Source organism: Bufo gargarizans, chromosome 6 (assembly GCF_014858855.1).
Source record: "Bufo gargarizans isolate SCDJY-AF-19 chromosome 6, ASM1485885v1, whole genome shotgun sequence".
NCBI lineage: Eukaryota > Metazoa > Chordata > Amphibia > Anura > Bufonidae > Bufo > Bufo gargarizans.
In genome coordinates this window covers 249,926,052-249,938,564 of record NC_058085.1, presented here as the reverse complement: position 1 = coordinate 249,938,564, position 12,513 = coordinate 249,926,052, and the positions used below count along the sequence as shown (strand labels likewise).

The 12,513-nt window shown below is 42.1% G+C and overlaps 1 protein-coding gene across 3 annotated transcripts in view; it reads left to right on the top strand.

Moving 5' to 3' along the window:
* LOC122941041 (calcium-binding protein 2-like) overlaps nucleotides 1-12,513 on the top strand; it is a 99,716-nt gene that overhangs the window by 58,228 nt on the left and 28,975 nt on the right. Inside the window, exon 1 of one of the 3 annotated variants that reach the window (XM_044298024.1) lies at nucleotides 4,080-4,178. The exons of the other annotated variants lie outside the window; for them this stretch is intronic. Within the exon in view, the coding sequence (XP_044153959.1) occupies nucleotides 4,137-4,178 (42 nt within the window). The 5' untranslated portion in view covers nucleotides 4,080-4,136. Of the gene's footprint in view, nucleotides 1-4,079; nucleotides 4,179-12,513 lie in introns of those variants that run through there. 3 annotated transcript variants of the gene reach the window in all.

Here is a 12,513-nt window from a genome sequence, read left to right as displayed (position 1 = left end):
ACTCAGTTGTTCCCATAAATGCTTGATTGACGATAAAGGAAGTGTTGCAATCTGGTAGAGACATCCCTGAAAAAACCCTGCTATGTGTGGGGGCAAGCATTATCCTGCTGAAAATTGCCATTTGATAGCCTTTCCATGAGAGGCAACACTTGTGGCCACAGGATGTCCTGCACATATCGCATAGTGTTAGAATCGCTGTTAGTGTCCCTCTTATCACTCCTAGGGGTGACCAACCGTTGTATACGATGGCTCCTCTGATCATCACATTAGCTGAGTTGAGGTACAGTGTTGCCCCACAGAAAAGACAGGATTAAAGAGCTCACTACACGGCATACATACTTGAACCTCACTGACATCTGATCCCTAACAGAACATGATTTCAATGCTAAGCACAATATGGTTCAAGTCTGTAGCAGTCCAGGTTTCTCATGCACTACACCACTGCAAACAAAGGCTGTGGCTGGTGGCTGGCTGTCAATGGCAAGATAAATAATGGGCACCATAATGCAACATTTTCTTCTGATAGGTCCCTAGGTCCAGCCAGACACAGGGGTGTGTAATGAGCGTGCCACCTGTGTCTGGATGGTGAACAATAAAACTGTTGGGGCTGCTCTTGCTTGTCGACGGATAAAACTACTCATAACCACTGCGCTCAATACCTCCCGACAGCTTGGTCAGAATATCCTAGATAGCAGGCAATTCGTCAAAACGACCATCCTGCATTTCTCTCAATGATGCAACCTCCTCTCAAAGTCTGTCAACTGGACAAAATAGGAGTCATTTATGACCAGATATACGCTACTTTTGTGGTGTATATCTGGTGCAGATTCTGTCGCATGCCATGGCCTAAAAAGTCTAAAGAAAGTGGGCAGGGAAGGGGGCAGGCGGAAGCTGTCTTACATTTAGAATTGGCGATATAGAGGCTGGTGCCTTTACATAACTTTGGCGATCTACCGCCAGTGCAGGGACTTATTAACCCTCTCGCCCTTCTGGCCAGGTAATTTTTTGCAAATCTGACGTGTCACTTTATGTGGTAATAACTTTGGAACACTTTTAATTATCAAAGCCATTCTGAGATTATTTTCTCGTGACACATTGTACTTCATGATAATCATAAATTTGAATCAATATATTTTACCTTTATTTATGAAAAATCCCAAATTTACCAAAAATTTAGAAAAATTTTAAATTTTAAAAATTTCTATTTCTCTGCTTTTAAAACAGAAAGTGATACCTCATAAAATATTTATTACTTAACATTCCCCATATGTCTACTTTATGTTGGAATTATTTTGTAAATGTCATTTTATTTTTTTAGGATGTTAGAAGGCTTAGAAATTTAGAAGCAAATCTTTAAATTTTTAAGAAAATTTCCAAAACCCACTTTTTAAGGACCATTTCAGATCTGAAGTTACTTCAAGGGTTAACAGCCAAACAAAACTCAATATTTATTAGTCTGATTCTGCCATTTACAGAAACACCTCACATGTGGTCGTAAACTGATGTAAGGGCACATGGCAGGGTGCAGCAGAAGAAACACCATAAGGTTTTTGGACTGCAGATTTTGATGGACTGGTTTTTAGAGGCCATGTCCCATTTGAAGCCCCCCTGATGCACCCTTACAGTAGAAACTCCCAAAAGGTGACCCCATTTTGGAAACTAGGGGATAAGGTGCCAGTTTTATTGGTACAATTTTTGGGTACATATGAATTTTTTATCATTCATTATTACACTTTATGGGGTAAGGTGACCAAAAAATAGTTCATTTTGGCTCAGTTTTTATTTATTTATTACAGCGTTCACCTGAGGGGTTAGGTAATGTGATATTTTTATAGAGCAGATCATTACGGACGTGGAAATACCTAATATGTATGATTTTTCTTATTTATTTAAGTTTTACACAATAATAGCATTTTTTAAACCAAAAAATAATGTTTTAGTGTCTCCATAGTCTGAGAGCCATAGCTTTTTTATTTTTTGACCGATTGTCTTAGGTAGCATCTAATTTTTATAGAGCATGTTGTTATGGATGCAGCAATACCTAATATGTCTACAATTTTTTTCACTTTAGTGCAATAATAGCAGTTTTGTAGCAAATAAAAATCATATTTTAGTGTCTCCCTTGTCTGAGAGTCATAGTTTTTAATTTTTTTTCTACTAATTGTCTCAGGTAGGGTCTCATTTTTTGCGGGATTAGGTGATGGTTTTATTGATACCATTTTGTTCGACATATGCCTTTTTGTGATGTAAGGTGACAAAAAAGGCTTTTTTTGACACTGTTCCCCCCCAAAATTATGGTGTTTATCAGACGGGGTGGATCATGTGATATATTTATAGAGCCAGTCACTACGGACGCGGTGATACCTAATATGTGTGTTTTTCCTTTTTTTTTTTCAATTTTTTATGATGAAATCTGGAGAAAAGGGCGTTTTTTTTCTCTTTTTTTACTTGAATTTTTATTTATTTATTAAAACCCCTTTTTTTTTTTACTTTTTTTATTTACACTTTATTTCTATCCCACTCTAGGACTTCAACTTTTGGGGGTCTGATCCCCTCTGCAATGCTTTACAATACATCTGTATTGTAATGCATTGCCTGTTAGTGTATGACACCGAGTCATACACTAACAGGTTGCCTAGGCTGTATCTCCTGGGCACACGTAGAAGGCAGATCCCGATGCTGTGCAAGGCATTGGGCAGCCTCTGCACGGCATCAGGCTGCCTTGTCATGCATCGGATCCTTGCCACAGCAGCGCGGGGAATCAATGCGCTCCTTCACCCGCCGCAAACCACTACTATGTCGCAGTCAGCGCTGACCATAATAGTACGTCACATGTCGGGAAGGGGTTAAGACCGGCATCATAGAGGCATGTCTAGCAGACAACAATCTCTCACCAAGAGGTACACTATCCAAAAGTAGCCTCTGAGAGCTTTTTTTATAGGGCAGCAGGGGAAGCACTTTTATGCCCTCTTGGGGCAAGATCTACTGTCTAATCTGACCACACCTGTAACCATTTACATATCTGCCAGAGACATATTGCAGCAATTTCTATCTAGGAGCGCTATTTTTTTGTCAATGGTTGTCTTTTATAGCTATCTTTTTCATATCTAAGTAACTATGTCTAGCCATCTCTATCCAGCACTATCTCTATCTATCTCATATCTACAGTATGTTACCTATCAGTTTATCATCTATCTAGTTACACCCTTTTATTTTCTCTAAAGCTGGCCATACACATAAGAATATCTTCTCCAACATTTGCTGCTGCTTTGCCCCTGGAAAAACAAGACATTGGACAGGTTAGAATCCAACTCTGGGAGACATTAGGGACAGTCAAGCTCATAACATATTAAATTGAGGTACTTACATGTATGACTTTATAAAGTACAGTTGGGTGCATTATAGAAAACCAGTTGATTAGATGACAATCCCATAAACCTATCCATTATCTGCCACTGAACCTGGCAGAAGTTGGCTGAATGCTCCATAAAATATGATCCTACAAATCCCATGGAAAATGTGAATATTCATTGTCATGACTAGTTATTAAAGCCCACAAATGGTAGCTACTGTATCACATTTGGTTTAGTCAACCATATTTGTCGTCTATCTCTGTTCCAGTTCCATATTCTGTGAAGAATCCCATGTTTGGCCCATGTTCTGGCACAATAATAGGTCCTGTTGCAAGAGAATCCTGGGCAGAAGACAATCCCATTTTAAGCTATCTGTGATGGTATATTCCGCATGGATGAATGGTGGGCCCTGAGAGCCATTTCCTCTGATGGGCCTGGGAGATCTCAGTCTGACATTATTTTCTTGCTGCTCTACTCAAGCTTACATTTTTTCTGCCTTAATATTTCACTCTCTACTTTTCTATCCTACCCTCCTCTCACATGGCTTTTTCTCTCATTGAAATCTTTAATCCCTGGCAGCAGGTTTATCCTCCTCATAACTCACCAGAGACAGAAATACACAGCCTGATATATCCACATTCATATATTATTGTACTTAGGGACATTTTCACAAAGGAACAACAAGGTACATATTGATATTGATTATATACATGCATCCATGGTTTGAGGAGCAGTCACAACAACCAAAGCGGAGAATGAAACCAATGAAATCACAGACGAGAGATGGGAAACTGCACTAAAAGTCAGCAGAAGAAAACAAGCAAGGTATGAAAAGACTGGTAGATGAATTGAGAAGGAGACTGTGAGGGACATTAGTGTAAATATTGGATTGTATAGATAGATAGCAACATAGTTATAATGCAAAGTGATATAGATAGGGCTGTCTACACCATTTTAGTATGCAGTGGAGAATTTTAATTTACCTGGTACAAAAGGTTTTCTCATCATAGAAATGTATAGTATAGGAATTTGCTCCCATTGACTTGATGAATGGAGAAAGTTATGGCCACCTCTTCATTCACTCTCCATCCGGAAACAGTGCCAATTGTTCTGGCAGAACAAGGGTCAAGAGACATCAGCTCTCCCAAAAGGTGGAGTCTCAGGTTGGCCCCCATCCATCTATTCAGTGGCCATACACAGTGGTGCGAAAATACTTTTAAAGTGTAACAGTAACTTTTTCTATTTGCAATGTGTAGGGAAAGGACAAGAAATGTTTTTCTAATATAATTTATTAAATGAATTATGTGCATTTGTATGAAAAGACTGGCTCTGAAGTGTCCCTTAGCAGCGCTCTCTAAATGAGCATTGCAAAGAAAAAATGTCTTCACAGCACCGTACTGAACGATGAAGACGCCTGGCTCATGGCTGCTGAACTCACTGCTTATATATATATATATATATATATATATATACAGTACAGACCAAAAGTTTGGACACACCTTCTCATTCAAAGAGTTTACTTTATTTTCATGGCTATGAAAATTGTAGAATCACACTGAAGGCATCAAAACTATGAATTAACACATGTGGAATTATATACCTAACAAAAAAGTGTGAAACAACTGAAAATATGTCATTTTCTGGGTTCTTCAAAGTAGCCACCTTTTGCTTTGATTACTGCTTTGCACACTCTTGGCATTCTCTTGATGAGCTTCAAGAGGTAGTCACCTGAAATGGTTTTCACTTCACAGGTGTGCCCTGTCAGGTTTAATAAGTGGGATTTATTGCCTTATAAATGGGGTTGGGACCATCAGTTGCGTTGTGGAGAAGTCAGGTGGATACACAGCTGATAGTCCTACTGAATAGACTGTTAGAATTTGTATTATGGCGAGAAAAAAGCAGCTAAGTAAAGAAAAACGAGTGGCCATCATTACTTTAGGAAATGAAGGTCAGTCAGTCCGAAAAATTGGGAAAACTTTGAAAGTGTCCCCAAGTGCAGTCACAAAAACCATCAAGCGCTACAAAGAAACTGGCTCACATGCGGACCGCCCCAGGAAAGGAAGACCAAGAGTCGCCTCTGCTGTGAAGGATAAGTTCATCCGAGTCACCAGCCTCAGAAATCGCAGGTTAACAGCAGCTCAGATTAGAGACCAGGTCAATGCCACACAGAGTTCTAGCAGCAGACACATCTCTAGAAAAACTGTTAAGAGGAGACTGTGTGAATCAGGCCTTCATGGTAGAATATCTGCTAAAAAACCACTGCTAAGGACAGGCAACAAGCAGAAGAGACTTGTTTGGGCTAAAGAACACAAGGAATGGATATTAGACCAGTGGAAATCTGTGCTTTGGTCTGATGAGTCCAAATTTGAGATCTTTGGTTCCAACCACCGTGTCTTTGTGCGACGCAGAAAAGGTGAACGGATGGACTCTACATGCCTGGTTCCCACCGTGAAGCATGGAGGAGGAGGTGTGATGGTGTGGGGGTGCTTTGCTGGTGACACTGTTGGGGATTTATTCAAAATTGAAGGCATACTGAACCAGCATGGCTACCACAGCATCTTGCAGCGGCATGCTATTCCATCCGGTTTGCGTTTAGTTGGACCATCATTTACTTTTCAACAGGGCAATGACCCCAAACACACCTCCAGGCTGTGTAAGGGCTATTTGACCATGAAGGAGAGTGATGGGGTGCTGCGCCAGATGACCTGGCCTCCACAGTCACCGGACCTGAACCCAATCGAGATGGTTTGGGGTGAGCTGGACCGCAGAGTGAAGGTAAAAAGGGTCAACAAGTGCTAAGCATCTCTGGGAACTCCTTCAAGACTGTTGGAAGACCATTTCAGGTGACTACCTCTTGAAGCTCATCAAGAGAATGCCAAGAGTGTGCAAAGCAGTAATCAAAGCAAAAAGGTGGCTACTTTGAAGAACCTAGAATATGACATATTTTCAGTTGTTTCACACTTTTTTATTATGTATATAATTCCACATGTGTTAATTCATAGTTTTGATGCCTTCAGTGTGAATCTACAATTCACAATGAGAAGGTGTGTCCAAACTTTTGGTCTGTACTGTATATATATATATATTACCACAAATATTGCAGCACCACAGTCAGAAGTTGTGCACTGGGTGCAAAATTCCTCACAGAGGTAGGCTTCTCCTCCAAGATATATATACTCAGCAAATGATGAGGCAGCACTTCCAGCTTTTGGTGGTAGGGTGACGACCCCAAACTTTATTCCCAGCTGGGAATAAAGTTTGTGGTCGTCACCCTACCACCAAAAGCTGGAAGTGCTGCCTCATCATTTGCTGAGTATATATATATATATATATATTCTGTCACCAGAATTAACCCTATTAAATTAGCTGACATTAGCGATGTGCTAATGTCAGCTAAACCTAACTAGCCTATTCCTACTTTTATCTATACCCCCGTTACTCCAGAAATATAACTTTTATAATATGCTAATTATCCTCTAGTAGGAGACCAATTAGCCGGCAGTAGGAGACCAACGCTGCCTGGCCCTGTCAATCTAGTGTAGCAGGGCGTGGCCAGAGGAGGGAGAACGGAGCCTCTAGGAGCAGGGACAACGCGCCCCCTGCACCTAGAGGTTAATTAGCATATTATAAAAGTTATATATCTGGAGTAGCGGTGGCATAGATAAAAGTAGGAATAGACTAGTTAGGTTCAGCTCACATTAGCACATTGCTAATGTCAGCTAGTTTAATAGAGTTAAATCTGGTGACAGAAACCCTTTCAAACTGACAATATATACTATATATATTGTCACTGGTCTGTGTGCTTGTGGTGGGGTTGGCAGATTTCGGGTGTTAAAAGTCCAAACAACTTTTGTTTTTCCAACCAACACAAGATATTTAAGTACATGAGTAACTTTATAGCATCCATACGTACGTGACATAAATCAAATCACATACCAACACAAGCTGAGACCAGCAAATTGTACCGCGCGGTACACAACCATGAAATCCTATAAACAACAACAAACCCATGGATAGTTGCTACATGATTCTTTATTGAACAAATATGATGACTTGCATGATAAAAATCAAAAAATGCAGAGAAGTGTGGATAAAAGCCTCCAGAACCAGGGATAATGCAATAGTAGTCACTGCTGTACGTGTGATACACCAGAAGAAGGAAAATGTGCTGAGTGCAGCCTTACATGCAAATATGTGTTTGCGCCAATAAATGGCATATACAAGATTGAACATGAGAAATAGGGGCTACACTCAGCACATTTTCCTTCTTCTGGTGTATCACACGTACAGCAGTGACTACTATTGCATTATCCCTGGTTCTGGAGGCTTTTATCCACACTTCTCAGCATTTTTTGATTTTTATCATGCAAGTCATCATATTTGTTCAATAAAGAATGATGTAGCAACTATCCATGGGTTTGTTGTTGTTTATAGGATTTCATAAACTAAATCACCTTGCCTGTTTGGGTGCTAACTATACATCAGGTTATCTCACCTATGTACTTCAAATCCAAACAGGGAAATCAGGGTTTGCACAGCCACCACCCTGTCTTTATCCCCACAGCACTGAGCCCAGGAGCTACACTTGGATTCATCTCAGGCTAGGGGAAAATGCCGTACTGGAGTGGGACGGAATGCCAGGTCCCTCTACAAACAACCCCAAAATCCAGGCCTATTAACCCCTTAGGGACATAGCCTTATTTCACCTTAAGGACCAGGCAATTTTATGCAAATCTGACCAGTGTCACTTTAAGTGCTGATAACTTTAAAACGCTTTGACTTATCCAGGCCATTCTGAGACAGTTTTTTCGTCACATATTGTACTTCATGACACTGGTAAAATGAAGTCCAAAAAATAATTTTTTTTTTGCATAACAAAATACCTAATTTACCAAACATTTTGAAAAATTTGCAAATTTCCAACTTTCAATTTCCCTACTTCTGTAATACATAGTAATACCCCCAAAAATTGTGATGACTTTACATTCCCCAGATGTCTACTTCATGTGTGAATTATTTTGGGAATGATATTTTATTTTTAGGGGATGTTACAAGGCTTAGACGTTTAGAAGCAAATCTTGAAATTTTTCAGAAATTTACAAAAACCTAATTTTTAGGGACCACTACAGGTCTGAAGTCACTTTGCGAGGCTCACATAATAGAAACCACCCAAAAATGACCCCATCTAAGAAACTACACCCCTCAAGGTATTCAAAACATACGTTGTTAACCCTTTAGGTGTTGCACAAGAGTTATTGGCAAATGGGGATGAAATTTGAGAATTTAATTTTTTTGTCTAATTTTCCTTTTGAACCCATTTTTTCCACTAACAAAGCAAGGGTTAACAGCCAAACAAGACTGTATCTTTATTGCCCCGACTCTGCCGTTTACAGAAACACCCAATATGTGGCCGTAAACTACTGTACGGCCGCACAGCGGGGCGTAGAGTGAAAGGTGCGCCATTTGGTTTTTGGAAGGCACATTTTGCAGGACTGGTTTATTTACACCATGTCCCATTTGAAGCCCCCCTGATGCACCCCTAGAGTAGAAACTCCAAAAAAGTGACCCATCTAAGAAACTACACCCCTCAAGGTATTCATAACTTATTTTATATATGTCGTTAACCCTTTAGGTGTTGCACAAGAGTTATTGGCAAATGGGGGTGAAATTTGAGAATTTCATTTTTTTGCCTAATTTTCCATTTTAACCCATTTTTTCCACTAACAAAGCAAGGGTTAACAGCCAATCAAGACTGTATCTTTATTGCCCCGACTCTGCCGTTTACAGAAACACCCAATATGTGGCCGTAAACTACTGTACGGCCACACAGCGGGGCGTAGAGTGAAAGGTGCACCGTTTGGTTTTTGGAGGGCAGATTTTTATGGACCGGTTTATTTACACCGTGTCCTGTTTCAACCCCCCTGATGCACCCCTGAAACTCCCTAAAAGTGACCCCATTTTGGAAACAACGGGATAAGGTGGCATTTTTTGGGGACTATTTTTAGGGTACATATGATTTTTGGTTGCTCTATATTAAATTTTTGTGAGGCAAGGTTAACAAAAATTAAAATTCGGAAATTTCATCTCCATTTGCCATTAACTGTTGAGGAACACCTAAAGGGTTAATAAAGTTTGTATAATCAGTTTTGAATACCTTGAGGGGTGTAGTTTCTTAGATGGGGTCACTTTTAGGGAGTTTTTACTCTAGGGGGCATCATGGGGGCTTCAAAAGGGACATGGTGTCAATAAAAAAGACCATCAAAATCGGCCTTCCAGAAACCATGTCGGCCTCCCTTTTACTGATACAGCAGTTTTCGACCACAATTGTGGCATTTTTGTAAACTGCAGTATCAGGGTAATAAATATTAACTTTTGTTTGGTTGTTAACCCTTGTTTTGTTACCGGAAAAAACGGATTGAAATGGAAAAGTGCCCAAAATAGCGGTTTTGGCAGCGTTTTTTTTTTTTGACCGTGTTAATCTGGGGGGTTAGGTCATGGGATATTTTTATAGAGGAGATTCTTACAGACCCGGCGATACCTAATAAGTCCTAATAATTTTTTTCCAATTATTTAGGTTTTTAACAATATTTTCCTTTTTGATACAAAAATTTTTTTTGTATCTCTAAAGTCTAACTGTCATTTAGTTTTATTTTTTATCCGATTATCTTATGTGGGGGCTAATTTTTTGCGGGATGAGCGGACGGTTTTATTGGCACTATTTTGGGGGCTACATGACTTTTTGATCGCTTGCTATTAAACTTTTTATTATGTAGGGTGACAAAAAAAAATCTTTTTTGCACCTTTTTTTTTTCCTGGACCGTTTCATGGGGTATTTTTATAGAGGAGATTATTACCGACGCGGCGATACCTTATATGTCTACTTTTAATAATTTATTTTCGTTTTTTGGGGTGTCTCAAGTCTGAGAACCAGTTTTTTTATCCGATTAAATTGGGATATAAATTTACTACTCCATGGAAGTGTGATACTCCCTGAAGCAACCGTCAATGCAGAGGCCCGGATGATCGGGGCACGTGTTGCACTGAGTAGTGGTGTCCTTCCGTATCCCCCTCCTGCAACACACTCTGCACTTTTTTGGGGTTCGTCCCTTCTTTCCAGGAAGGGGGACCACACCTGGAAAGTGTTGGCCAGGGACGAACCTGGCGCCTACAGTTCCCGAGGTACTCCGGCCTGCTCTTTCCCGGTCCGAAAAGATCAGGGCCTTGAGGACTGCCTCATAGAACTGGAGGAATGTCCCTGTGTTGCCAGCGCTTCGGGACAGCACAAAAGAGTTGTACATGGCAACCTGCACCAAGTAGACCGCAACTTTTTTGTACCATGCCCGGGTTTTGCACATGGCGTTATATGGCTTGAGGACTTGATCAGAGAGATCAACTCCTCCCATATCCCGATTGTAGTCGACAATACAATCGGGCTTGAGGACCCTTGCCGCGGTACCTCGCACAGGGACAGGGGTGATGCCGTTACCATGAATTGTGGACAGCATAAGGACATCCCGCATGTCCTTATACCTGACCAGCAACAGGTTTCCAGTGGTAAGGGCACGGGTCTCACCCCTGGGGATAGGTACCTGGAGGGGGTGGCCACGGAGGCCGCGTAGATTTTTCCGCATGGTCCCGGTAACACCCAGAGTGGGGGGACATTCTGGGGGTTGAATCCGGGAATCTCGCCCCTCGTATACACGAAATTTACCCTGAGGTACTCTCACAAATTTTGTATAGCTTCACGCCATACCTCGCCAGCTTGGAGGGCACATACTGGTGGAAAATGAGTCTCCCCTTGAATGCAATGAGAGACTCATCAACTGCGACATCCCTTCCAGGTACATAGGCCTCCATGAATTTGTCCCCAAAGTGATCGATGACCGGCCGTATCTTATACAGACTGTCATGGGTAGGATCACCTCGGGGGGGACATGCTGCATTATCAGAATAATGCAGACATTTCCGGATGTCCTCAAACCGGGAGCGTGTCATGGCCGTACTGTAAAGTGGGGTCTGGTATAGGACGTCCCTGCTCCAGTAAAGCCTGACACTGGGTTTCTTGACCAGGCCCATATGCAGCACAAGGCCCCAAAATGTCCTCATTTCGGCTGCACTGACCGGCGTCCAGTCATATTCAGTGTAGCCCACTGTGGAAATCTGGATTCCTGATTGGCCTACAAAATCAGGAATCACCGGCTCGTATCGCTCTGGGCTACACCAGGGTGCTCCGGCAGGGTGCTCCGGTGGATTTAACTGGTGGGCCGGGAAACCAGTACGAGCCCTAGAGCTGCTCGTACTAGGCTGGGCCACAGGGTCCCTAACATGGCGGTCCCCTTGCTCCGCCTGGTGGCGTCTCCGCCACCTTGGGGGCTCATCATCATTGCTAGATGATGAGGAGGACGCTGATGACAACAGAAATGTGGGGTCATCTTCGTCCTCACTCGGACTCTCGGAGTAAGAGGCAAGCTGGGCGTATGCCTCCTCGGCTGAGAACATCCGGCGGGCCATAGGGGAGTGTGTGTCTGCGTGTGTATGTGCGTGTGTGGAAATCTTTATTTGGTGTGCGTGTGTGTGGGGGCACGGGTGTTCACAAACTCACCCTAAAACTAACAGGAAAAAAAATAAAAAATAACAAAAAAAAGGGGCAAAACATTTGAAAAAAAAATTCAAAACCGCTGATCAACCGTCCGATTTTGATCAGCGGTGGGGTGTGCGATGCGCTAACAGTGGCCGGACGCTAAAAGTGCCGGCCACAGTCAGCGTACACAAAAAATAAAAAAATCCTGCACCTCAAAAAGTTGGGGGGGGGCGCAAGCGGTAGCACCCCTGGGGGGTCTAGGGTCATACAGACACCCTTACTTAGGGTGATGCAATAAAAGTTAACAAAACAAACTTTCCCTTTAGTTTCCCTGCCTAACCCAAACTTTACCTATGTACCTGATGGGGGGTGCTGGGGCACAGATCGGGTCCTGGGGGCGCAGATCGGGTGCTGCTGGCAGCGATCCACGAAACGGGTGCAGGCAGCTCCTCTCTCCTCCGGCTCCGGAACACAAAAGGAGGAGGAGAGGAGCGCCTGCATCATTTGAATTTCGCGCCGTCCCACCCACCAACCAATCAGAGGCGATCCTGAGAGGTGATGTCACCATCACCTCTCAGC